Source organism: Gavia stellata, chromosome 10 (genome assembly GCF_030936135.1).
Source record: "Gavia stellata isolate bGavSte3 chromosome 10, bGavSte3.hap2, whole genome shotgun sequence".
Taxonomy (NCBI): domain Eukaryota; kingdom Metazoa; phylum Chordata; class Aves; order Gaviiformes; family Gaviidae; genus Gavia; species Gavia stellata.
The window spans coordinates 27141119-27168377 of NC_082603.1; the positions used below are offsets into that span (position 1 = coordinate 27141119).

At 43.9% G+C, this 27259-nt stretch overlaps 1 protein-coding gene across 1 annotated transcript in view; it reads right to left on the reverse strand.

The window, feature by feature from the left end:
• Positions 1-27259, reverse strand: part of TRABD2B (TraB domain containing 2B) — a 293689-nt gene that overhangs the window by 116305 nt on the left and 150125 nt on the right. Inside the window, exon 3 of the mRNA XM_059822056.1 lies at positions 14414-14560. Coding sequence (XP_059678039.1) covers positions 14414-14560 — 147 coding nt within the window. The remainder of the gene's footprint in view (positions 1-14413; positions 14561-27259) is intronic.

Consider the following 27259-nt stretch of genomic DNA (forward strand, 5'->3'; position numbering starts at 1 on the left):
TAAAACATACACGTATGTTTCTGCGCGTGTGTGGCAGAGGGCAGAAGATAAATGACTGAAGTAAGTATGCCCGTACACAGTAGTGCAACCACACTCTGAGCTACGACACTGGCCCCATTAATCACCTCTGCTCCTCCCTGTATCGCAGTTCCTTTCCACAGTCGGTGACATACACCATGCCTGGCTTCAAGGAGGCAGCTGCTCCTGTTGATTTAAGAAACCCTTTGGATTCCTAACCACCAGACAGGGATCAGGAAGTCAAGAAACAGTCACATGCAATTAGGAAGCTGTTAACTGCAGCCAGAATTTAAGGGGTTTTTTTTGAAAATAGAAAATCTGTTGTTTTAAAAGGATGGGCTGAAGAATGCGCCAGAGGGATGCACCTTCCCTCTTCCACTTTATCAAATATTTTTGTTTTCCTTCAGTGTAAAAATTAATTTTAACATTTTAATGATAGGCATTTGTTGTTTTGAACGGAGAGTGAATGGATGAGACATTTGCTGTGCCAATGGGTGAGGGACTGACCTCCTGGTAATAGCTGAATAATAATACTACTCGCATTTAAATGTATAGTGGGGTGGATGATGTGACAGTTGAAAAATCTTAACTTCTAATTCTGCTGTTCATCTAGGAGAGTAGCAGTTGGATCAGCAGAAAAACACAGTGCTACCCAAAACCTGGGGTGTGCTCACTTTGTAGTGGATACACATGACGAGATAAATAGATTCTTTCTGTCAAGTCTCTGCAAGCCATGCAGTTTTCTGAGAATCCAACCAACTCACATGTATATATGTAAATACACCCCCCCCCCCTATTTCCCATGGAAAATCAATAATATATTTCATTCAGAGGTGTTCAAAAGAAAGAATATTTTGTTTGACGGAATCAGCTAGAACTCTTCCTTTTTTCTATTCCTATTTACTTTGGGTTATGGGTCTCCTGTGGACAGTATAGATGGACCCCAAACTCAGTCATTAGGTACATCCTGCATTTCTTAGTTAAGCTTTTGAGGTTAAAGGAAGAGAATATGAGAACAAAAAAGAATTTAAGTTCCAGCCTTGCAGAAATTACACTGCCTGTGTAATTTTACTTGAGTCAGTATCCCTGATGGAATATATGTGTGGGTAAAGCTCTGCACACATGTCCGAGCTCACACTGCTGCGGGATGCGGGCCATAATTCTTCACCTTTGAAGTCAGTTGGAGCTTTAGGAAGAAGAAAGAGGAAGGATTGTGGAGTGGTTATGACACTACCCTGAAAAAATGGTTCTGCTCCCACGGGCGATACAAATCTCTTGCATGATCACAAGCATGTCATTTGGGTTTAGACCTTCAAAGGAAACTCAGCACTTAACCTCCACTAAGTATTTTTGAAGCATTTGGCTTTATTCCTCCTGCCTCTCAAAAGTCCATCTGTAAAATGGGGACAGCAAGACTTTCCGACTTGAGAACAGGTGTTACATACAAGGCACTGGCTGAATCTAGCTGTTGAAGGACCCAAAGGAAGATCCAAAGTCCAAGACGATGCTCAGTGGTAACCTCTCTTCCCACAAATAGTTTGTGGAAGGAGGTTGGGATTCTGCTGCAATCATTAGCATGAGAGCTAACAACATACTTTAGCTTAGAAAAATGCATCAGCCATATCTCAAAATCTATGCTATGCTGTCAGCTTTGTCTATAGAGACATAGAGAAAGAAATGGGAAAAAAAAAAAAAAGAAAAGAAAAGCAAAATATATTGGTGCATAGTCTTTTATCACATTTAGGGCTTACTGCCAAAGTTAAGCTCAAAATTCATAAACACTGGACTACATTTAAGTAGTTTTTCTTATTTACTATTTTTTAATATTTGGACAAATTTTTTGAGCAGAGGCACGATGCCAGAGTTGTGAATATCTATCTGCAAATAATTTTTTTGGACACATATAAGCACTATCAACTTTGGTTAATCTTTTTCCCTGCTTTGGATCCATTTGCTACAGTGGAACTGCTCTAGATTCAGTCCAGTATCAAATCACAATCAGATGTGGAGGAATAGTGTTATCGTTCCTACTTCTATACACTATATTTCCCAGTCCTCTGATAACATTTGTTAGCCTCATTCTGTTCCAGTGATGCTAGCCTATTTCTGGAATGTGCGTTCAAATTGTAAGATTATGTCAATGAAAAGCCAATACTACCAACATCAGAATGAAGGGCTGATACTGCCTGCGTGCAGGCAGAGGTGGTCTTCATCCGTAAGTCGATCTGCGGATGGAGAAGAGGAAGCTGAGATAGGGAAATGGGAAGCCAACCCCTGCCATGGAAAATACAGTGATCCTAAAAACCTCTCCCGCCGTTATGTTCCTATGTCTTGGTCAACCCTCTTGGCTTCTGAGACTCCTCTCTCCTCCTGTCTCCTAATGAGCAGATAAATAATGGCTTTCCAGCCTCACCTCCTGTGCAACATTCAAACTCCAGACTGCCACAAGCACAGTGTCATCACTAATCCTTGCAGGGGAATCTCTTAACAATAATGCCTTACGTCTCCCTCTCTCCCCAGTGCGTTCACAGGCTAAGCAGGGGAAATAGGAGGAGGCACACCCAGGGTCACAAGGGATGTCTATGGCAAGGCGGAGAGTTGGCCATCAGCTTCCCAAGTTCCAGTCCAGCATCTAAATACAAAACCCATCCATCTTTCCCTGACAGGAAAGCTCAGCCTCCGTACTAGTAATCCTTATATCCAGTTGTTAGCAGGGAGTTGTTCCCAGGTCACGCTGACTGCATTAATTTTTTTTTTTAAACATGATAAAGATTGGGTTCTCTTTATTAGTCTTGTAGTTTATGAGCTTTACGTGGGCAGAGGCCGGAAGACAAGTAAGGGATCATACTTTGAAGGATTTTCCCTGTACCATGCAGGTCGGGAACTTTTATTCGGTCGACAGTACTACGCAAGATAAGGATCTCAAGAGCTGACAGCGCGACTTACGGGGGCTGCCAGGGAGCCAAAGCAGCATCCCGAAACCTGCCGGCTCCTCCAAGAAACTGAACGGCCCTAAATTCACACCAGCCCTTCTTGGGTCAGAGGCTGACATCTGAGCTCGAGTTAACATTCATTTATGAAGGGAGGATACCCTCCCGTTAACCAGCCTTGACAGGGCATTGTGTTTTTTACTGCAGTGCTGCAAAATATACTGCTCTGGACTTGGAAGACACCTGCTCCCCTCTGATTTATGGACCCTTCTGGCATCTGGGAGAGCAATATCCACTTACTGCAGCCTCTGATACAGAGGATTCAAATAGTGCAAAGTGAACGGCCTGCGAGAGCAATCATTTCTTGATGGAGGAGGACGTGGCTGCTGAAGAGACGAATGCTGCTGCCGACTCGACTGGTTTTCCTCCAGCACTCCTGGGTTTCCATCCTGACAGGGACCTTCACTGGCGAAGGAGGGGGTGTCTGGTTAATCTGATTTAGCCCACAGCCCAAAGTTGGCAGCTGCCAAGAAGATGAGCTTCCAGCTTGTTATGGAAAAAGGAAACCAGGAAGGAGCTCTGCAAAATGGTGTCCAGTTCAAGAACGTTGTGATGAACCCATTATTGCTTTCTTTTAAGTACCAAAATTTAAAGTAGTATGTTAGAAGTCTGAGTGGACTGTAAAAGGAGTCTTTGATCTTCAGGATAAGTCAGTTCCATCACTCCTTTCCCTTTTCCAGAGCAAACATCTACCCAAGATGGGTCTTGAGAATGTATTACAGGCACATCCAGCATATTTTGGAGGTCATGGACAGGACAGGTTTGTCAATTTGGTGGATTTTGGGCTGCTAAAATGGTTTGTTAGAAGCATGCCCTGACACCAAACTTGGATACACTCAGACTGATTTGAAGTCACAGAAAGCTTAAACATATCCCCGGTCTGTGCTCATCCAGTTTTGTTCCCACCCCTCTGCAGAAAGCAGAGCAGTTCCCCAGGGACAACTCCCACTGCAGACGGAGGCTTGCAAGTTTTGAGCGCACATCAAAAAGCCAGTTGCACTTCTGCCACCCGCACTCGCCCACCAGCCACGCTGCTGGGCCACAGCCGTCCCCACGCCACGGAGCCCTTTGGGAAGTGCTGTTGGGGTTTGGACCAACTCAGCATTTCCATGGCAGGAACAGATTTTCCATCACGTTCCTTGGCTTAGCAGGAGTCTGTAGTGTACCAAACCTCCGCAAGCAGGGAACAGCCCTGAAAAACTGCAAGGCAAAGGGACAGCCAGCTCTCCCTCGGTGGAAAGTGCGGTCTTGCGAACCAGGTGCCTGATGGAGAGGGGCTTATGAACCCTGAAGTATTTTCTGGCTCCGATTCACTGCAATTGGGATGCGTTGCTGCAGTTTCCAGCATTTCTGCTCCACTTAGGCACGTCTAATCCTCTCTGAGCTAAAGGCTGACGACTCCTTTCTCCAGGCTGTGTTGCACGGATAAGGCCCCTGTTCTCGTCCCATGGTGGGGGGGGGTGTTCAGGCTCCCGGGGCAGCGGCTGAGGTCGGGGTGTCTCACAGCCCCATGCCAGTGAGCCCAGCGCTCCTCTTTTCCAGCGTGTTGTTTCCTCCATCTGCTGCTTCAGAAGAATGAGGCACAAGACTAGCAGTCCCAGCAGCCTGCCTGTACCCTTTTCCCTGGAAACAGCAATGGCAGGAAGAAGAGAGGAGTCTCCTCTCACAAACCCAATATTGCAGGGCATCAGAAACCCACAGAAAATACCTGGATGAGGCTGCAGATGGGAAAAAGCAAAAATGGAGGGGAAGGGAAGAAGTGAGGGAGGGAAGAAAGTCTGAGAGCACAAGGAGACCCAGTGTAAGAGCAAGCACATTTCTTGGGACCAGCTCTGGGGAGCCACTTCTGGCTGTGAGCTAATCCCTGCCCACCCACATCACTGCTCAGGGTCCATATACATTGCAGATACATTGCAGTTCACACCAGTAAGCTTTCTGTAATTGGCCTACCCGATTTAAAGCTAGCTTGGGTACCTCTCAGCATGGCGTGGCAACTTGCGTGTGAAAGCAGAGGTCTTTGAAACTGAGTTTCAAATTGGCTACCTCAGGTCTATGAGCCACTGGAGCATCTACAATTGTAAATAGAGGAAAATCGCAAATAGGAGAGGATGTGGAGGGTGAAAGTAGGCTGAAAGCTAGTAAAGTCTCTATGGATAGCGCATGATACTTTTAAAAACCAACTCTGCAGGTGGCACAAAAGCTGCAGGAATCACTGCTGGCCTGGGTGTAAATTTGCCTGCAGGCAAGGCGAGCTGCAGCCCCCGGAGTGCCTGGACACCCGTGCCCCTGCAGCTCCAGCCCCTGCCACCCCTGCGGGGAGACCCTTCCCGGGAGCCCCAAACATGTCCTGCGATTGCTGTTCTCCCAGGTGGCAACCAGCCAAACGACAGTCGCCTGCCCTGCCGCGTTTTACCTTCTCCTCCCATACATTTGGGTTGAAGGAAAGCATGTTAAAAAAAATAGAAAATTAACGTTTTTAAAAAAAAAATAGCAGCAAGGCCACAGGGATGGGCTGTGCAACTCACAAAGAAGCTTGGGGGGTGATACTTTTATCCCCGTTAAAAAAAAAAGACTTTCAACAAATCCCTGAGAAGTCATGACCTCCATGTATGTTTTCTATTTGTTTTTCCACACCAGTTAAATAGCTGCTTTCCAAGCACTTAGGAAAAAAAAAAGAAAGTAGAAGCAACCCCAACCCCTCCCCCAAGGCCTCCCTCCCCACCCCAACCCCATCCCTGCTCCCCTTGGTAGCGATGCCAAAATATGCAGCCGGCCTCTCTATCTGAATGAATGTTTTGATTAAAGAAGTCTTAACAAAACACAGTCGGAACAATGATCCCGGCCCCCTTTCTGCAAGCTTCACCCAACTATGCAGTGTATATTTAGGCCCAGATTACAGGGACCTGTTCATTAATTGAATAAGGATGACAAGCCTGCAGTGTATGCAAATAAAGGTTTGTGTTTCAGTGGGGAGGGTAAATCTTAACTACCTAATGATACTCCTGCCCCATTTAAAACCCCTTTAACATTGGGATTTTTTTGAGGCCAGCTTTCAGGAGCTTGCAAACATATGGAAAAGTTCAAGTTTTTCTATTTCCCTTCCAAATGCTTTGTTTCCTTTAACAAAGAATATTTTTTTCCTGTTCTGACACTAAAACCATCACCTATTATATTGCCATGACACTCAAGTAAAGATACTGATCAAATGGTGAAGCAGGGCAATAAAGTGAAAAAACTGGGGCCAGAAGGTTTGGTTTTGGGGTTGGTTTATTAAAGCATTGCAATTCTTTTTCCAAAGGTATTTTTCATTTTGTCTTCTGTTACACAGTGGGAGAACAGCTGGTCAGTAGCAGGTACAAACTCAGGTTTGGTTGTCTTGAATATCTATTGTTCAGGGCTCTTCAGTGAATTTCTTCCCATCCCTGTTTAGTAAGATGCTAGGGAAAGGCTGAATGTTTATGTGAAGTTTGCAATATGATTTTAACCCAAGGCAATTGTGATCCAAAAGATATGGTTTGCAAAATACCACATAACTTAGCAAGGAGCAAAAAGCCGGTTAATAACACAACAGCAGCTGGGCTGGACACGAGACCTCCAGAGCTGACACCACAAGGCAGTGCTGTGCGGAGAGAGCCCTGCACTCCTGTTCAGTCCTAGCAAAACTCCAGGCTACCCCCAATCCAACCAGCCTAAGCTTTCCAGCCATGCTGGCATCTGGAACAAATTGGACGATGACTTTTGAACTAATTTTAATTTTTTTTTTTTTTTAAGGTGGGGTTGTTTGAGAGGTCTAGTATAGGACATAAAGATGCAGAACATCTCCAAGAAAGCATTTTGAAAGGGAACGGGGACCAGTCAGGAGAAAAATAAAGAATAATTCAGATGAAGTCAGTGAAGTAGAGACGAAATCAGTTTCAAGGACAACTTGCTTATTTGCATCTAGGCTGGTGGAACTGTATAGCCTTGACTTTGGGTTTATCAGCAATCATCTCTTGCAGAGGAGAGAAGAGAAGATCCAGGTCTGAAGTCACCATCAGAGAGCACACACAGCTTACACTGGAGAACCTGATCTGTGGTGTTCGCTATTGGGTTACGCGCAATAATAGTGTCAGACCAAGAAATGCTGTGTCAGGGAGTAACCAGGAACATGGTCTTTTTGGGTAATGTCTAATGCTAAACCTGCCAAGTCAGCCAGGACAACCAAATTGCCCCCTTGTCCTGCTTTCTTCCCCTCCCTGTCATAATGAGGTGACAAATACATCCTCTGGATAAAACACAAAGGGAGAAAAAGCATTTTGTACTTTCAACCCACAAGATCTTGTTTAAAAATGTAACAAGTCTTTCTCATTTCTCTTGAACAAATCTTTCCAAGAAACACTTCATAAACCAGCTCTTTAAAAAGAAGGGATAGTAAATGCTTTACAGCAAACATACAGCAATGCACAGAAAGCAGTATGCTACTACCTTGAACTCCAAATGTTTTTACCAATCACTGTTTCATAATCTTTTATAGTTTATTCCCTTACTAATAAATACAGGTAGTCAACAATGCTTAAACGTTTTTAATGCAAATCAGCCCTTTTCTGTAGGTGAGTATGTTCCTTTTCTAATAACGCAGCAGTCTTTAAAAGAAAAATCTTTGCCTTTTAAATATCTTGTTCCAATTTTTCTCTGACTTTCTCTCCCTCTCCCATTGCTTTCTCCATGGAAACTGTAAAGAAGAAGGAAGGAACTTCTAAGGTAGGACAACTCTAAATGCGAACACGTAATGAAAATTTTCAAGCAAGAACCTATTTTCAAAACCTGTAGCATGAAAATTATCTGGGCATGTTCCAGATTATTAGTAAAAAAATAATCTCTGCAGTGTTTTCCCCAGCACTATCATCAACAAGCAGACTTAACTCCCACAATCTGAATCTGTAACCAATTTTCTGAAACTCATAAGCCAAAATATAATATTGCTCCAATCTGGAATCCTGTTCTGACATAATATGAAAATTAGACTCTGAAAATATTGGCTGCACTTCTGTTTTTTTACTTCCAAATGCTCACAATATACCAAGACACAAAGCTGTAACTCAGGTGCAAGCGGAAAGAAAGTACGATCCCACAGTGGCAGGTCGGGAGCTCTTCTGAACTATGGGAAGGCAGCATCTCTCCAGCAGCATCCTGTGCTACAGCCCAAAGAAGAGAAGGTGGGAGACATCCTCTGCTTGCTATCGGAGCTCAAGCAGCTCTGAGCACACGTGATGCCAAACACCCAGGTGGTGTCGGGACCGCCATCAATGTCATTTTAACAAACACTCCTGGAAGTGTTACTGACCCTTCACCTGGACCCAGACGAGAAACTCGTGGGACTGGCTCCCTTGGCGCCTGGGACAGCCATGCACTTGCTTCACTGGAAAGCCTATAATCATTTTCCCTGGAAGAACGAGAGGCTGTGCCAGTTCGCCTGCACTTTGTTACAGCTGAAAACGATAAGACGCTTCCAAAGCGTTGCGTTACAATGGCTGTGCCTTCGGTTTATGGATTTATCTTCCTTTGCCCTAGATAAAACTCCATTCCTTGAACAAATTAGGTCTGCTTGTCATTCAACACTCTACCTAATGGTGTTTCTGCAGTTATTGAAGCTGGGGCATTCCACAGATAGTTTTCATTGATTTGAGAAGTGAGCCAGAAACCCAGTTGTATTTTATCCAGAATGAGAATGGGGCAAGTTAATGATGTAATTAGAATTATCAGGACCCTTAAATCTTAAGCAACAGGTTTAAATGCAGGACGATAACATTTTTAAAGAAGCACATAACACAACCTGCACAGCACGTGCACTGTGAAGTGATGCACTAACCCTTTTCTTCTTTAGTTTAGGGAGGCTGACTGCTGACATGGTGTTAGTGTATGGGTCTCTAATGTCGTGTTATTGGGACCATCATATGCTTTTCAGAAGGCAACACCCACTGCCTGAACACTGTGGTTCAGTATGAATCCATGGGATTTTGAACTGCAGAGGCAACTCAAGATATGGGTGACATCATTCTAGTAAGTTATACAAAAAGCTCTGTTCTTTCTAATGGACACAGCTTGAAGGAGGCAGCACTGTGAGCCCTGAGCACCCGAAAGGTGTTGAGACATGTCTGCAAAGCAACTTCATTGCGTAGCTTGCTTTTCTGTGTAGGATGAAGCTAAGACCCCACCTCTCCTGGCAACAAGATCATTATACTCAGGTGTGCATAAAGCCCGTAAACTGGGTTATTCACTGGCTTCACTTGATTTCTTCATTTTGATATCCAGATGATGGCTGGGGCCACTGGAACTCACACAAAGCCTGCTGAAGGCATGGAAATATTATCCATTATTTCAAAGGGCTTTCAATACAGTCTAAAACACACGCAAAACATAAAGGCTCTGTAGATGAAAGATGCTGCATAAGTGGCAGGTATCACTCTTGAGTTGTACTGTTAACCCTAAATGGGACAGGTAAATAACAAGTACGCAGCCTGTAGGACCTGGCCTGAAGAAAACCGTCTATAAAGCAGTGTAGCTGCATGCCTCTGGTACACCAAGTCAGCAACAAGAGAGGAGGAACCATCTTCTCCTGGACAGGAGCCTCTCCTCAGGTCAGGAGAATGGCTGAGGACAGAAGAGGAGAAGATAGTTGGAGACCACAGGTATAGTTTTTGAGAATGGTTGAAAGAGAAAAATCTCAGCCTCAGCTTTTCAATTTCCCTCTTTAAATAAAGTGTACATAGGAATACAAGGAAACACAGAACCTGCTAATTCCAGGCTGGCAAAGATGAATCTACTTTACAGAATTGTCCTTAAAAAATTGAACATCTCAAAACCAACCACAGGAAGTAACTTGTACAAGATATCACTGAAGCCAAAACTCTAGACATATCAGTTCAAAGTGTTTAAATAAAGACCTTTACATCAGATTTAGGGAACAGAATACAAGATAAATTGTTCTGCACCGTACTTTTTCCTCACCAAAGCTTCAGGTCATTAGGCAACTTCTTAACTGTCTCAGGTAAGAAAAAAAAATTCTCTGGAGGTAGATAATTTTCTGATTTTGCACTAAAAGATTTTTGGTATTTTAACATATCTGGACATGCTGACCTCAATCCCTTTGTGAGAGCATCAGACAGAATACAGAAGTTAAAGCTGCTGATCTAATCTGATTCCTCTTCACTTGTAGGGAAGTTTTTTCAAAAGGAGAGAAAGAAACTATGACTTCTTTGAGGGGAAAAAGTCTGAGAAAGAAGCAGAAAATATGCCTGTCCTATCTTTAACTTACAATACTTTCTCTTCAGTATCATTTTGACTCTCTGCCCAGAAACTCCAACGTAAGCCTCTTGATTGCAGAAGTCACAACAGAATCAAGTGTTTGCAGAAGGCTGTAGAAGCAGGAGAGATGTTTCCTACTCTGCTTTTGGGTCATAGTCTAACAGAATAAACTCAGCCCCTTAAAATTTTATTAAGTTTAAATAAGGATTTATATGTTTGGAAAAATGGTGCTTGGAAACAAAAAATTTAAGAAAAAGAGAGAGAAAGGAATGAAGAGTGTAATATAACCACAGGAAAGCAGAGGTGTTTCCCCCTTTCACTGTTCTTAATTAAAATAAAAAAAATCCTGAAACTGAGAAGGATTTGTTTAGTCCTCCACTGTCATCAGTGCTGATGGCTCTGGGACAGGAAAACAGCAGGGATTTGGGGGCCTGCTCACACCCCTCCATTTCAAGCACCTTACCGTGACTGAGCCCGGCTTCTCGACCCCCAGGCAGGCAGCAGCTCCCTGGGGAGGTCCCGTCCATGTCCCTGTCCCTGTCCCCCGAAGGAGCTGTCCTCTGACCTGGTGCCCAAGCTCCCGCTTCAGTCTAGGAAATAACTTTCCCTGCACTTCTCCTCCCAGCACCGTCCCTTCTGTGCACGATCTTGGCACGGACTCAGCCCCGGGGACTCTGCCCTCTCCTCCCAAACGCTGCGGGAGTCAACAAGACTGGCACTGGGAAACTGCAGATTTCCCAAACTCCCTTGGGGAGACTAAAGAGGCTCAAGAAACTCATCTGTAACACCTTGAGTCGACAGTATTAGTATTTCCACTTCTGCCCCTTTTTTCTGCTCCAGGATGAGGTTTGCTCTAAAGGCATCTCAGCATCTTGCAGATGGCTACTGAAGATGTTCCGTCTCCCAAGAGTCACACCAGAGGAATTGAGGAAGTTACTGCACCTAGTTATATACTCACCACCACCACTGTCCCCGTAGTTATGTTAGACTTTCTCAACTACTTCCCCGTTCATTACAGTGACCTAAACCAAAGGCTCTGAACTGAGGCAACTGATGGACCAGTTCACCTTTGTTCTGCAGTTCCCGCTAATGTTCAAGGGACAAGCAGGCACTAGTAACCTTATAAACAGCCCCCAAATGAAGGCTCAAAGAGTGAGAGTCACAGCCTTCTGCGGGTCTCCATGCCCCTGTGGGGCAGAGCTGAATTCCTGGCCTCCACCATTCCCATAAGTGTTGAGTCTTACAGCTCCATTCCTGATCTTTCATTCCTTTCTACGTGATATTTCAAAGTTGTGTTAATAGTACCAGCTGCAAGGACCTACCAGACCTCTTGAAGTGCTAGGACAGCAGCTGGATATCATGGAAGAATGGGCACACCTTCTACAAACACTGTGACACTCTTGTCTCCCAAGATTGGCATGGGTACCTGTCCTGAAGTTTAAGTGATGATACATCTCACTTGGGATACTTATGGTTTTTCTGCACTTGTAGGCCTATCATTTGTGGTCACCTGATGAGACCTGCAATATACTCTCAGCCCATGATCAATCCCTGTGCCTACATTTAATGTCTCAAGAGAAAGATCCCATGGGGGATGCTTCATGTGTAATATTTCAGCCAGGCTAATCTAATTTGGTAAACAAATGGCAAAGACTCTCTATGGAAGAGCGAGTCTATCATCTTTGCAAAAAACACATAGAATAAACTTTGGAAGTACCACAACTGGCCAAAGTTGACCTGAATAGGGAGTTTATTTTAGGTTTTAATTTTCTATTTTCTTCTGCTTGCAATTAAAAATGAATGGTATAAAGCTGGTTTATAAAAACACTACCAAACAAAAAACCTCTTTAACCAAATTAAAAACAACAACCCATGACAGGAAAATACTCCACAACTTTTAGAGTTCTGTAGGGACCAGTATACATACAGGGATTTTAATTTTCCATGGCCTGTAAGTGTTATAATCTCTATCAACTTCATGCACTCTGGGACCATGACTAACACCAGTGCTTGAACTCTGATTGGCTGTTGGTTTCTTTCTTCTTTCTTTAACACTGTTTTTAAACTCACATTTGATCCAAGAATTTGCAGGGATAAAGAAGTTTTTACAGCAATCTGTTCCTCTCAAGTCTAACCCACAGGTCTGTTATAGGACATTGTGTCAACAAATCACAGATGTCTGAGAGTCAATGCAACCAGTGTGAACGGCCACAACTTGTCTCAGAAACAAAGGCATTATTGGTGGAGAAACTACATTGATAGAGATTAAAAGATGACTCAGGACATTCAGATGCCAGGACTGACTTCATGGTTTTACTTCTAGTAGTCCTTTCTTTGCATCCATGGCAAATACACAACCACACCTTGAAAGGGTTATTTCTCCAAAATCATTATGTATTTATCTCTTGTGCTGTGCCTCGATGTTGCAGGAATAGTTACAATCATTGACTTCTCCAGGATCCTCTAAAGTCATGAGCTCTCTACCTTTTCCAGCTCACCCCCCCCATCTTTAGAGATGTATTCCTACCTGAGTTGCTTTCTCCCTTTACTTTTCAGTGCAAGGCTATCCAGAACGAACAGCTCTGGCAGCTTTGGCACTACACAGACTTCTGTTTCAGTACCACCCCATTACGTCCTGCTTAGTCACACCGAAACAATGCTTCACTTTCTAGGACTGGATTAACTGGGACAGCAAAGGGTTTTTATCCCATTCATTACCACCAACCACACTTTCTACTATTTGAAAATGATAACCAGATAGGGAAAAAGAGGAGACAAGACCATTTGTCCAGAATTTAAGGACCTCTCATCGTCCAAGCTGATGTCTTTCTGCCCCTGTCGAGGGGCAGGCTAGTTCTGTGACAGGTGACAGGGAAGAGCAGCTCCTGCTAACAGAATAAACTCAGTGTCTTTCACATGTATACCTGGAACTTCTCAGAGGGGCATACAAGACCTTTGGGAAAACACCCATGTCACGGAACATGGCTGGGAGACTTTGTTACCTTACGGCCAGGTTGGGGCCCTCCTCGCTTTCCCAGTTGTTCCTCTGAGAAACAAGTGGCCCACAGAGCCCTGTGCAACTCAAGACAGCGATGGCAAGATAAGATGTCTCAGAGACCTCTGCCTCAATCAACAAACTGAGCTTACCCCGTCTCAGTTCTCTCTTGAAGTCACATAGTTATCCTTGGTTTGCATTAGCTAATGGTAAACCGCTATCATGATTAATAGACTTCATTGGCAAAACATACGTAATACTGTGGCTGCCAAAGTTTATACAGGTCCCCTCCACGTAAGTCACTGCACCTGAGTCAGGAACCTGTGAACATTTATCAAAAAAAGGAGAGGTAGAAGATGACATCTAAAGACCAAGTTTCCATAGAATTAACGGGAAAGGAGAAAGAGGAACCTACATATTAAATGAGAATCTCAAGAGTTTGCCATGAACTATCAAACTGGTCTGGAAAGCAGATTTCTGCTCCATTGAGAGTTTTTAATAGCATTGGATAACTAAGATAAACAGAGACTGAAGGGCTGCCTGAGACACATACAAAATTATTGAGTTATGACATGTTTGAGAAGTTATTTACTTTATAGAGTATTTACATAAGGTTCACTTCCTCTTCATATATAAGCTCAAATATTACAAAGATATTTTTCCCCCCCCTTAATGAGGGGACTACATTCAACAGCCCCACAAACATCCATAATTAACTTTTTTCAGGCACATTCCTAGGAAAGTTTTCCAGGCAGTCCCTTCCCCAGAGCCCAAGCAATACCAAGGAAACCCCACTCTCTCACCAGGCAAACAACGCACGTGCGGAAAGAAAACACAGGGCATCAAAAGGAAGAGGGGAAAGAGGAGATGGAGTCTAAAGTGATGACTGAGACTGAAGCTTTCCTAATTGCTGTGCTATAGGCACGTGATAAGCTTTATGCCGGGCTCTTAATCTCTCTGTATCTCAATTCACCTCAATTTTAATGAATACAAATCATTACATCCCGTGTAGAAATTTTAGATCAGGGTTTTGGTAGAAGGCAATTCCTGGTCCTGTAAGGGACATCGCTATTAAAGGAGCTGATTTTTCTCAATTAGCTGGCCCATTCGCATTGCTTTTGCTTACCTGAGAAGTGTCATGGTTGAATATGACAGCGTTCAGGTCTCCACAGTTATAATGCTTGATGAGATCTTCAGTGGTATACGGGGCCTGCAAACTACCTGCTCGGAGGCTTTCGTGTTGGAGCAGGGTTTGGTTTAGAGCAAACAGCACCTGTAGAAACGCAGACAAGAAAAACAGGAAGGAGTTAAAGATACTACGAATCAAAGCAGCAAAGCCTAAAAGGCCAGACTTTGAAAAACTCTCTTGCACCTCAGGTCTATTGACCCATCCTGGCCCAAAGTAACAAGGGCTGCTCTTTAGGCATCCCCAACTGGAAAGGGGATCAGATGCAAAGTCCTCTATTAGTAGACCTTGTTAGAAGACCTTTAATATTCCTCATAAAGTACAACTTCACAACATATACATATATGGCCCAGAGATCACAGTCTGAGGACTTTTAGGCTGTCTTTGCTGACTACTTGGCTACATGAGACACATAGAAATGAAAAAGCCGCTACATTAGGAAACTTTTATTGCCTCTGACCGTTTCCTGTCTGCTGGCTTAACTCCAAAGCCCAAACTCAGTCAGAAGGTTTTTGATAAAAATCAAAATCTTCCGAACTTCTGAAGTCACAGTTGTAGTATTGGGACTTTCTGCATGCTTCTAGTAGCAGAAACTTAGGAAATTCATTATTAGTCTCCCTCCTTTTGTCTTTCCCCTCTCACCCACCCTTTTGCAGAGTGAACACAGATACTGAATTGTAACACTGTCCCAGCAGACTAGTCGTGTTCCATCCCAAACCTGAAAATAGCAAGAAAGCAGAAGCACTCTTCACTATGTAAATTTAGGTAAAAAAAAAAAAAAAAAATAAAAAAAAAAATCCTTAAAGATGTTATTTTTTTTCCTTGCATTACCAAAAAGGCTACTGAATTTCACATGAATTACCACGAGTCTTTTTATATTTGTGATAGACTGTAGGAGTAATTTGTACCAGTTACTGAACCACCAAGTCTGGGCTTTTCATGTCCAGCTTTCCAAGAACCTTCCAAAGAAACTTGATAAAAAGTAGATGAATAAATCAGAAGAACAGCAGTTAAGACAGTTTTTCACAAATTTTATAAATAAGCAAACACACTTTTCCTAAAATAAAGTGATATGTAGTGACTGCAAATTCAGAGTTCTGAAAAATGTTATTGATGCGTCACTTTTTTCATGAAAAGACTCCTACATCCCTCAGCCTCACGTTTCACCACCTTTTCAGCTTCTCTCATTTATAACAGCAGTGCCCTCTCCATCCCAAAGAATAACCATAATCTCAAAATCTAGGTAAAGCAACCCATGCTGAGCTCCAGCTGGCCCAGTTAGGCTGCAGTCTGTGACACATATTCTTACTGACCTTCTTAACTTTAAGCCACTGAACCCACTGAACTCCCTCTAAGGAGTGAACCCCAGAGGATTTTAAAATTAACAATGTACATACGTATTTGCAGGATGGAAGTTTTTATTAGTTTAAAATTATGATTCCCATTGAAGTTTATTTGAAGGAAAGGAAACAGTCAATTGGATTTACTCCTGCAAAACCGCAAGTATATAACAAATATGATCTGAGACTATTATTATTATTATTATTATTAATAATAGCAGCAGCAGCACATCAGCATCTCCAGGGCATTAATAGCCCTTAATACAAAGCTGTTACATGCTAACATATACAAATTGGTTGAGGAAAGCAAATGTTATTTTTTAATTTACTTTTAAAAAATATAAAGATGATCTTTCAACTGAACCTGTTATACCTCAATTCAGCAATCAGTTCCCCATTAAGACCCAAGCCTAAAAGATTTCCTTGCCCAGATCTAAGAGTCTCTTCAGGCTTTTCTACAAAGAGATCAGTCTTTCCCAGGACCACAGCCTGAAGTTAAGCATCTTCCTAACGTAGTTTTTCTCTAATTTAAAAAATCTGCAAAAAATACAGTTTGAAAAAATTCTAACCTTTGAAAGGATCTGAGCTTTTTCTTTTTCCCCTAAGGGCTACAGCTCAAGGAGGAAATGGTTCATCCCAGGATTTCCTGGGGATTCTAAACATTTTGGCTAATAAAAATATAAGCTTAGAAAAACGTTGACGGGAAAACTGAGAGCAGAGGTTTCCCAAAATGCTTTTAGTGAAATCCTTCTCATTTTTGTCTTTTTAAACAATAGATGTTGCTGGATTTTTATATACAAAAATATGTATACACACAGGCACACACATATACAAACCACCAACAAACCCTGAGGATAAGACAGTGTGTTTTATGATAAAATATTAAGAAGGCGATAAACAAATCCTTACTTTACTCCCAATGCTTTTTTTGGGGGGGTTTTTTGTTGTTATTCTGGCTTCCTGGGGAAACCAGTCCTGTGCATTAATGCTCTGGGTCTGTCTGTCTCCTCCTAATAAATTTGGAACCTATTAGCTGATTTCAGTCACATTTGCAGAGGGTTAGAGGTCTTAAAGAAAATTGCCTATATGTTCCTTGAAAATAAGTGCCGGGCTGCAGAAAAGCCCACCAGTACGAGTTCACTTCTTATAAGACATCAAAGACTCCACATGAGACAGAATGAGTTATCTGGAGTTTAAAACAGTAGACGGACCCCCGTGCATCGGATCCCAAATTTCAGGAGTGTCAGGACGTTCACATCCCTGCTCTCTGCCCCTGAGCAGCTCTGGGACCTAGAGGTGATGCTGGCCACCAGCTGAAGTCCAGCACCCTGCTACCACTGCCAGGGAGCTCGTGGCTGGGTTCAAACTACTGCCCAAAGAGCAACTCAAGAGATTTTATTTTAGGAGGGAAGTTAAAATTAGGAACTCAAACAGTTGAATATGCTAAAGGAAAACTGTAACCACTTAAACAGATTTCTAGAGAAGTCTTCCTTCATCAAGCCATAACCGCCATGGTTTTTGGTTGGGTGGCTCAAAACAAACTCAAAGAGAAGCGGGGTCTCGCTGCAGCCGCCTGCTCTTGGCTGGATTTGTAGACCATTTCCTTCAGAGTCAGGTTAAAGCCATCTTAAAACCTGAATTTATTTTTTCTTACTGTTCAGATAATGCCACAAAAACAACACTGTTTCCTTTCCTTCTCTCTATCTTAATATCAGTGACCCCACGACCTCCAGCCTAAACCTCTATCTGAGTTAAATCTCCCAGAGGTGCCTGGGATTACTGAACAACTGATGACTTCAAAATAAACACACTTAGAGCGACTGCCTATACACAGTCCCACCTCATAAATATAGCAGACAGTATTTGTTCTGGGAAGTGATGGGAAGTTATGACTTCAGCTCTGGGAAAGTGGGTTTTTATTCATGCAATTTAGGGTCCTCACATCGGCGTGCTTTGAAAGCCATTTTTGCACGGCTGTGTCTGGCCCCCGTTTGCGACTGATCAGCCCCGGACAACAGAAAGGGGTTTTCACCCTGCCAGGAGGAAGCCTTTTTATCTGATTGGTGTCATTCTCCTGTGCAAAGCAGCAACCCAACACACAGATTTTATCTGGGTGTTTGGAGACACCAGCTCAGCCCTTCGGGCAGACCTATGGGTCCTGTTTTACTGCCTAAGAGAGTGGGTTCCACCAATTCCACAAAGCGCCAGGAACCACCAGGCCAGACTTTTTAGCAGCTCTTTTGCACAGACTATGGTCATGTCGTGGTTTAAGCCCAGCTGGCAACTAAGCACCACACAGCCGCTCGCTCACTCACCCCCTGCCCCAGTGGGATGGGGGAGAGAATAGGAAAAGTAAAAGCGAGAAAGCTCGTGGGTTGAGATAAAAACAGTTTAATAAGTGAAATAAAATAAAATAATAATAAAATTGTAATGAAAAGGAAAAACAACAACAACAACAAACAAGAAAGGCAAGTGATGCAAATGAAAACAATTGCTCACCACCCTCTGACGGATGCCCAGCCTGTCCCCAGGCAGCGGTCCCCCGGCCAGCTTTCCCCCTAGTTTATATACTGAGCATGACGTCATATGGTATGGAATATCCTTTTGGTCAGTTGGGGTCAGCTGTCCCGGCTGTGTCCCCTCCCAACTTCTTGCCCACCCCCAGCCTATTCACTGGTGCGGTGGTGTGAGAAGCAGAAAAGGCCTTGACTCTGTGTGAGCACTGCTCAGCAGTAACTAAAACATCCCTGTGTATCAACACTGTTTTCAGCACAAATCCAAAACATGGCCCCATACTAGCTGCTGTGAAGAAAATTAACTCTATCCCAGCCAAAACCAGCACAGGCCATCTCAAGGGTAAGGGGGCTGGACCAGTCATTTCTGCCACGGGAAGGTCAGAGGAGATGCAGCAGAGCTGGGCAGGGGGACAGCTCTTGCACCACTGGTGACTTCAACTGAAGGATCTCCAGGAAGGGGGAGGTCTACAGAAAGCCCAAGTTTCATTTCTTGGTGAACAAGACTGGGCCATTTCTTACGTTCGTGCCAACTGTTCTCACCATCACCCAGCAGTACCTCTGCTGCTGCCTCACTTTAACCTTTGCTCTTTTGCCTCTATGATCTTGGGCAGTTCAGTTGCAACCAAATCTGCAGAGACCAGCCTTTGCCACCCATGTGCAAGCTCACTCCAGGCCTTGACAAGGGATGAAACAAGCCCGATGAAATCCAATAAAGCAAACAGCTTTGCTGATTACCTTGACACTCAAACAGTATTTCTCCCCCCCACGCCTCTGGATTACAGAGCCAGGACTTTAATGGAAGGCATGGGTTACAAAAGTCTACCTCATGTATAAATCAACTTGAATGTTTAAGCCATTTAACTTACAATGTCAAAAGATGAAACATTAGAAAACCTCCAAACCCCTCACATGAAGCAAACAGACAAAACTGCATTGGGTCTCAAGGTTTCAAAGGGGGCTGGCATTGCATAGAAGTTTTGGTATATACACAACAGTATCAGCTGTTGGGACAGTTTGAACCTCCTTTTGCAAGCCCAAGGGGGTAGGTGGTTTTATTTTATGCCAGATTTTAATGAGATCCGGCTTTTAAGCAAGTAAACCCAATCCAAAGAAACAGATCTAAGAAAGCAGTGCCACCTTTTTGAATAGTGAGGCGAAGTGAATAGATGTGTACCCAGCCTGGGCTTAGGAACACTTGAGGCTTTCCACCAGAAACCATGTTCTTCATTGTATTCGGTTTTGGAAGCAAAGCTAAATAAAAATCCCACTTGTTCCAAGGTAGTCTCGCAAACTTTCATGCATCACGTTTTATTGTGCCACAAGTCTGCAACTTCAGACTGGACATTTAAAGGCTCCTGAAGGTCAGCATCATGTTAGTGCTGTATGTAGTAGCTAAAGAGGAGAAATCATGGCCTTTGTACAGGAGAGATTTCTTCTTGCCCATCTTAAGTGCATTTGACCCTGGCTGAGGAGAGTAAAAAAAGCCCAGAAAACAAAAACCAAGTTATCCCTCATCAAGTATAGTATCATGCCTGGTTTATGTCAGCTGCTCGTAAGGTCTTTCAGTCATAAGGTCCTGAATGGCATAAAAGAAGACATAACATGTTCACTTTTCTAAAAGATGCTATTCAGTACATGGATTCTTTGCCATGATCACCACTGAACATCAGCTCAAGGATGCAGAGTTAACCATATCCTTTCAGCTCTATGTTTTTAATACATTTGCAGACGTGAGTGAGTTGACTTTGGTTGATTACCCTGAACGCTCGCATGCTTTGTCAGAAATCAATTTTTGACAGACTCTGACAGTGGCTCGACTCTGTGCCTATCACCTTGTCTAGGAGGCAATACTATGGATTTCTAACCAAGTGGAAAGGTTGCCAGGGCCACCTCTTCAATTTGTCAGACTACGGTCCCAAATGGTGCCACAATGGAAGAACAGCTTTGTAGGGGCAAGGAAACCTTATTACTAGACAAAATACTTGAGTGGTCCCAAACTTTCTTATGAACTATGCTCCTAATAAAATAGACAACAAATTCAGGAATTACAACAGAAGAAACAAATTTTGTCTTAAGCTGAAGAGAAATGGTCCTGTGTTCTTCTGTTGTGTTTACTCTACAGGTGACTTGGGAACAAAAAGCAACCCGGAGAAAACTCTCAGATCAAACTTTGGTGCTCAGACAAATTTCACTGTTAGGTGATGGGGGAGAAATGACTTTCCAGTCCTAAACCTACCATGGCTGAACTACAAACATTGCATTCACAGGACTCCAGTAGCTGGAGTTACAGGATGACCCTGCATAGAGCCATGCTTAATAACACTAGCACAAAAACAAGTACTTAAATTTCGTATTATGATGTCAGCTCTTGAGCAGGCAACTATTGTTTTCCTTTGCTCTCTCGTTTGGACATGTGCCACCACAATGCAAATACTAAATAAGCATTACTGGAAGCATCTAAGTGACTACATCCTGTCAGTGCCCAAATTGCAACTCTGGAAAAGAAATGTCCACTCTCCTGCTTGGTTCAAAACAAACCAAAACATAAATATTGAGATATATGGTTCTTCAGGGGTTCTTCTTTTGTTGTTATCCTTCTCTGTACTCAAATAGAAAATCAAATACACAGTTTCAGGTCAAAATAGTGGCTTGGGGAAAAAAAAAAAAGAAAAGAAAAACACAAGTCCCTGATTTTTCAGATTAATGAAAAGCAATAAAAGTGTTTGCCCAAATCTGTTCAGTTCCATTGGTTTCCAGAAGACGGGTTTCCCCTTTCCTTGAATCTCTTGTGCTGTTGCTAGGAATTAGTGAGCTGTGAAACTCACCTAATGAGGTCAGCATCAGGAAATAGCTCCAAAAAAACAGGTCCTGGGGGATCTACTAAAGGACTCCCCCAGTGTCCAAACGAAATCCTGGATGCATCGGCACATTGTACAGCCGGGGCTGCAGGAGGAACGCGCCCGACTTTGTTGTTGTTGTTCCTATAAAGGGACAGCTAAGGAAAGTGAAACTATTAACTCATCCACTGGAATTTCTGCTCACAAAACTGTGCCCCCTGTTAAAGCTCCTCATAAAAGCCTTTCGGCTAGTTGGTTCCATATGTTCCCCAAACCCGCAGTTATTGCTTCTGAAAGGCAGGAGTAGTTAACAGTCTGCGGCTTGGCACTGACCAGGGAGACCTAAGGACCTCACTTTTTCCCCCTCCCTTTCAAACTGCCAATTAACCAGTTTAATAAAACAGTTTGAATCTGACCGAGGTGCTCCGAGAAACCCCTAACCACCACCTATCCTACCAGCTTAGCCGTGACGGTGACACGCGGGCATGGCCTGGTGCAGAGCAGTCATGCTACTAATGTGCAGCCCCGGGACTAAGATTGGTTTTCTTAATGCTGAGAAAGCTGCAGGGAGATTAGGGCTCCAGCCTTCAGCCTTGCACACCCAAAGCTGCTGCTGAAGTTGACTTCCAACAGCTTGTCTCCAGCCCCCTGACTTTTCTCTTTATAACAAAGTTCCCACGAGGAACTTAGAAGTGAAAAAGTCAACATTTGTTCTTTTGGTATTTTGTGTTTGATTGAATCAAGGCATTTGAAAAGAACAGAAACAACTCCTAGACAGAAAACACTGCAATGTGCATGAGACCCCCATTCCCTCAGCCCCAAGACCCCTAAGCCAGAGAAGGACTATCCTGGTTGATAGCAGCTCTCACGCGTTCCCTGGGCTCACCCGGCTATACTATTGCTTCTGCACCACCCTCCTGGCTTCAGCAGGGCTGGGGCAAGCACATCCTTAACTCCGAGCCTGAGAAGCAGTTGTTTGGGTGTTTTGGTGGGTTATCTGATAGAACAGGTGAGCTTACTATAGTTTGTGCTCTTAGATACAAGTCTTCCTTTGCACAAGGCCATTAAAACAACAAATAAAGACCATGGAGTAAAAACCTAATCTCTGTTAATTTCCGTCTTGACAGCACTTTAGAAACATTGTATCATTCCCAGTACATATACTATAAATACTACACCCACATTAAAGAGGTCAAAACACCCTGAAACAAGGTCTTAAATATGTAAACTGAAGTCAACAGCAGCTGTACCACAGGCACTATTGGAAGAACGGCAAGACCTGAAACCTTTTCTTCCAAATGTAACGAACTCTGTTAGTTTCTAAAGGTACTTAAGAGTCCAGATTAATTTAGAAGAAAAGGAGGGCTTTGATATGGAATTTCCATCCTTTCCCTTTTTGTAAACCACCACTCCACAGTGGAAGGATGTTTTAGTTTCAGTGCCCTCAGCACATCGTTGGCACGGTCTCTTTTGCCAATAATTCAGCTTGACACCCCACCTGCAATGTTGTAAGTAAGCAGTAACTCCGTAGGATAACTCTCTGCTTTGGTCAATGCCCAAATTCAAGCTTAGGCAAATAAGTTAAGACATAATGGGAGGGAGGATTTGCAACTTAATCAAAACTGAAACACTGGAAGGGATAGAATTGCCTCTGTTGAATTTGCAGCCTAAATGTATGGCTTTTGTGGATTTTGTATGAGGGATTTACTCGCATCCAGTAGTCTTGCATAGGTCCAGGTTCTCAGTTTCTAAACGTTTGCAACAGAAGAGTTACACTCTGACCAGTCAATTTCCACAAGTGTTTTTCTGGTTGAAGTGCAGCAAGTTCCAGTCACCAACACCTTGCCCTGCAGTGACACCTTGCAGGTCCAAGTGCCACCAGTTAGACTTCTGGACTGCAGTCTTAGATCTTGTCAATAAAAAGGTAAACAGACAGTAAAATCAATTCATACCCCTGGCATGAGACTGCACTCTTGAAGAAAGGCAGTATTATTTCTTTTCTTGTTTATAGCTGAACCAAGAGTGGTTAAGAAGAAAACGGCTTCTCCCTGGAACTCATCTCAGCTATTCCATTATGGGACTTAGAAGACTGTTAACCTGCTAGACAACAAAACGCTACCTATGAAACCGATGCCCATATCTACCAGTAACCTAAAAATAAATCCCATACTAGTTTTTAATCAAGTCAGACATGATGGCATAAATTGTTTCCTTCCACTTCTTTCTTCACTCCCTTCACATTAATCTGTGGCAGAGGAATAACAGTTCTTCCCAGGGCTGAGTAGCTGGCAACCGAGTTTGATCTTAAACAGACTCATTCGGTTTTCACATAAAAGATATCGGAAAGACCATTACGGGGACAAAATGCTGGGGTGCTCAACTGACGTGATTGGACCCAACTGCCCAATGACGGACTGTGTGGTACCAGATGATGGCTGTCTCAAGTAGCACCAGACCATGTGAAACCCGTAGGCGCAGAGGAAGGCAGAGACATTACTCATCCAGGCAAAGCAGGCAGTGGTCCAGCAGAACAAACTGAACATGGCCCTGCTGCCTATTTGGTGATGCCCTGGGCTTGGCTACGAGCCCAGCTCCTGCATGCCCCCTGGTCCCTGCTCTGTCCCTTCCTGTGCCACCACCCCAGCAAGGCAGGCTTGGCCTCAGGCTCTGCTCAGCTATTCCTGTCCTGTGGGTATCCACCACTTACTGGACAACAGCAACCCTCTATACTCAGAAACCCAAACGCTGCCTCAATGTCAGGGAAACTCCCCGATGGAACTAAGGAGTTTTGTGGGCACTATAAGTTTGTGAGAAGGTTTGCGGAGAAAAGCAGCACTCCAGGAGAGGTGCTGCGGGGGCTGTAGCATGTTGCTCCAAAGGTGTCATTGAAACAAGAGCAGTCATTCCAGATAAGTCCAACATCCCCCAAAAGTGTCCAGTAACAGATACTTTGGGAAAGAATGTAAGAAATGAGGTGAGCAGAAGGTGAGCCTTTTTCAGACAACACTTCCATCTTTTGGAAATCTGCCAGCTGGGGAGCTTGTAGTTGAAAATACCTCTTCTCCTATCGCTCCTTCCCACCCTCCCTGCTCCCCACACCTTTACCTCAAAATTATCACTGTGCGCAGTTGCACCACTCCATTTAAAAGTAGCCAGCTGCCTGATCTATGCCCAGAGAAGGTCACAGCTTGCTACTTTGCTCAGCAACTGCATTCCCCAAATTGATGCCTGGCAGAACGCCCAAAGGGCAGTGCCCACGATCACTTTCCTCCACCTTAAATGGGCACATTGTCCTCACTGTCGGGATCATCACCTTCAAAGGGGGCACGTGAAATCCTTCTCAAGAACCTGAAACCACATTTGCGCTCTTGACTCGCAAGTAAAATTGTTACCAGGCCCATCTGGGGTTTCGATTTTACTTTTTTGTCTCCGCCGTAACAGGAGGAATGTGGGAACATGCCCCGAGAGGAGTGTACCAGTTGGCCCTGGTGATGAGTGAGCTGCAATGAAAGGGGCACCCTCATGGAAAAAAGCAAAGCTCTGGGGGGTTTGGGGAGCTCTCAGTTTTAGGGACCCAGCCTAAGATATTTTGAAAAGCCTGGTTCCATGATATGCTAAGCATCCACCCATTGAAAAATGCAACCTGTCCTGGGTGTATTTAATTTGGGGTTTTATTCATATTACTGCTTAATTTTGAACTGTTTCTTTTTAATTACCAGCTGAAGCTACATAGTAAAATGGACTAGCCCCACAGGCATGTTTTTCTTTCTATTATATTACAGTGAGGCAGCAGATTAACTCCTTCAGCCATCCCAGCTTAACACCTCGCGATGCCAGCATGGCCCTTTTCCAGAGTGCTGCTCCTGCAGCAAGAACGGCTGAAGGGGACATAAAGATATATGTCCTGAATTTCCAACTCCCAGCCCTGGGTATCAGCACAAACAGGTGCCAATTGCCACCTACGTCAGCATGCCGGAGCATAAATCACAGCCCATTGGGAAGGGGAGCACTTTCCCACAAGCCAGACGGAGCTACAACCTCTGGCCAAGGACAGTTTGGGGCAACAATTGTCTCAGTTTTCCACTCTCCATGTGAGTGAGTTGCCAAGCTGTAGAAAAGGGAACCTGAAGGTGACTAAGCCTGAAGGTGACTGTGTCCTTGTGAGGTCAGCAAGGAAAGAGAAAAAAAAAAAAGAAAAAAAGAAATCAAGATTTGGAACAGCACGAGAAAAGAAAACCTTCAAGAGGAAGCAGGGAGCTGAACTCATAAGCACTTGTTTTGGGTTTATTTTTTTTTTTAGCTTAGCATTATCTCAAGTTTGAATTAATTTTACTATGCAAAATGTTCTTGCCATTGTGGGAAGAGAGTGAACAAGCACGGGGTACCCCATGTCTGTTAATAAACACAGGGCTTGATCTTGCAGCCTGCTCACTTCAGGCCTTCCTCACCTAGAGAAAAACCCATGTCATTAATCAGGACAGCCGATGGGATCCCACCTGTGCCAGCTGCTATGGGGCACAGCGATCCCCGGGTGGCCTCACCAGGGTGACCACTCTTTCCTGCTAGAAATTCATAATTATATCCTCAGGATCAGCTTCAGACTTGCAATGCAGACCTTGCAAAGTATGTAATTCAGGGAGCACTGGCAGCGGCTCCAGCCCTTCACGCTTTGATGTAGCGGCTCTAGGAGAGGGAGCCTGAACGAGGGATGCGCAGCGCACTGCCATCACATCAGCCACGGGAGCAAAAGGCTCATTTCCTTGAAAGTATCAGAGGAAAGAGCCCAGCACAAACGGCATGATTTTTGTGAATAAAGATGCTGCATTGGCCCAAGCGACCCTAAGCCCAGAAGGAACGGTTCACCCCGATCCTCCTGCTGACGGCGAGAGAGTTTTTGGGCGCAGAAGCAGTGCGCGAGTAAACGGCCCATGCCCTAGGCCACCTCCTCCTCCAGCAAAAAGCCAGCGCAAAGGGAGCCTGTGTGGAAAACGATTAGGCAGTGACATTACAGTCCTGGGTAACAACAGATGGCCACAAAAATCCTGCAGACAACTGCTCGGAGGCGTATTTTATCAAAGCCTGGGAAAGGGCACCGAAGGTGATCAATCATAATTCACCGAGAAGACAAGCAGGCGTATTGCGGGAGGGTAAGGCTGGAGCTATGCCACCGTGCTCCTCAAAGGCAGCTTGCTGGGGTCCCTCTGCGGGGCAGCAGCCTGCTGCCGAAAATGGACCCTCTAAAATGCTCTCACCGATCCAAACACCGCAGCTGATAGGCGGATGTTTTAACACGGACCTGCAACGTTTACTGCAAGCAACCACCGATCTCATCCCCAGGTCCTCTGTCCAAGGGGACAGATAGGAAAAGCTACAGACGCAGCCAGGAGTTTAACAAGAAATAAATGCAGCAGCTCCTGCTTCAGCTGCCTTTCTGAGGGAGATGCAGCAAAGGGCAAATGTAGAGGCAGAGATGTCCAAGACAAAAAAACGTCACTTTGGAGCTCAGGGCACAAGGGCAAGAGGAGGTATCAGATCCATACACTGCTGCCCTTATGGCCCGGGGAGTACTGTATGCTCCCTGTATAGTGTTACAGCCCTGTTGCAGTCTACAGGATGTTTGCCTGGAAGGAGCAAATTACACAAAAATTATTCAATATTCAGTCAGTCAGGGAAAGAAGGTGACCTACCCATCAAATCACAGCAGCTCAAATTTCTAATATCATCTACTTGTAGCCAAGTGCTTGCCTTCAAACTAAGCAGAGGCCAAGAATAATTACTTACTATTCACTGAGTTATTTACATCAATAATTCAGGAAATAAATTCAGCTAACAAATAGCTTCAAGGAAACTGCAACCTATTCACAGTCAAGTTGCCAAGATAGAAGAAATTTATAAAACTAATTATTTGTAACAAACTACTCCGTTAGCTTTCAAGGTCAGAATGATAAATTCAGACACTATTTTCTACTATATATTAGGCTCCCTCAATGTAATTCTGTTGTTTATGAATTATGGGAGGTTATCTTTCAAGAGACAGCTATAACTGCTGTATTTTCATTATCATTGGGACTAAAAGATCATATTGCTTGAACC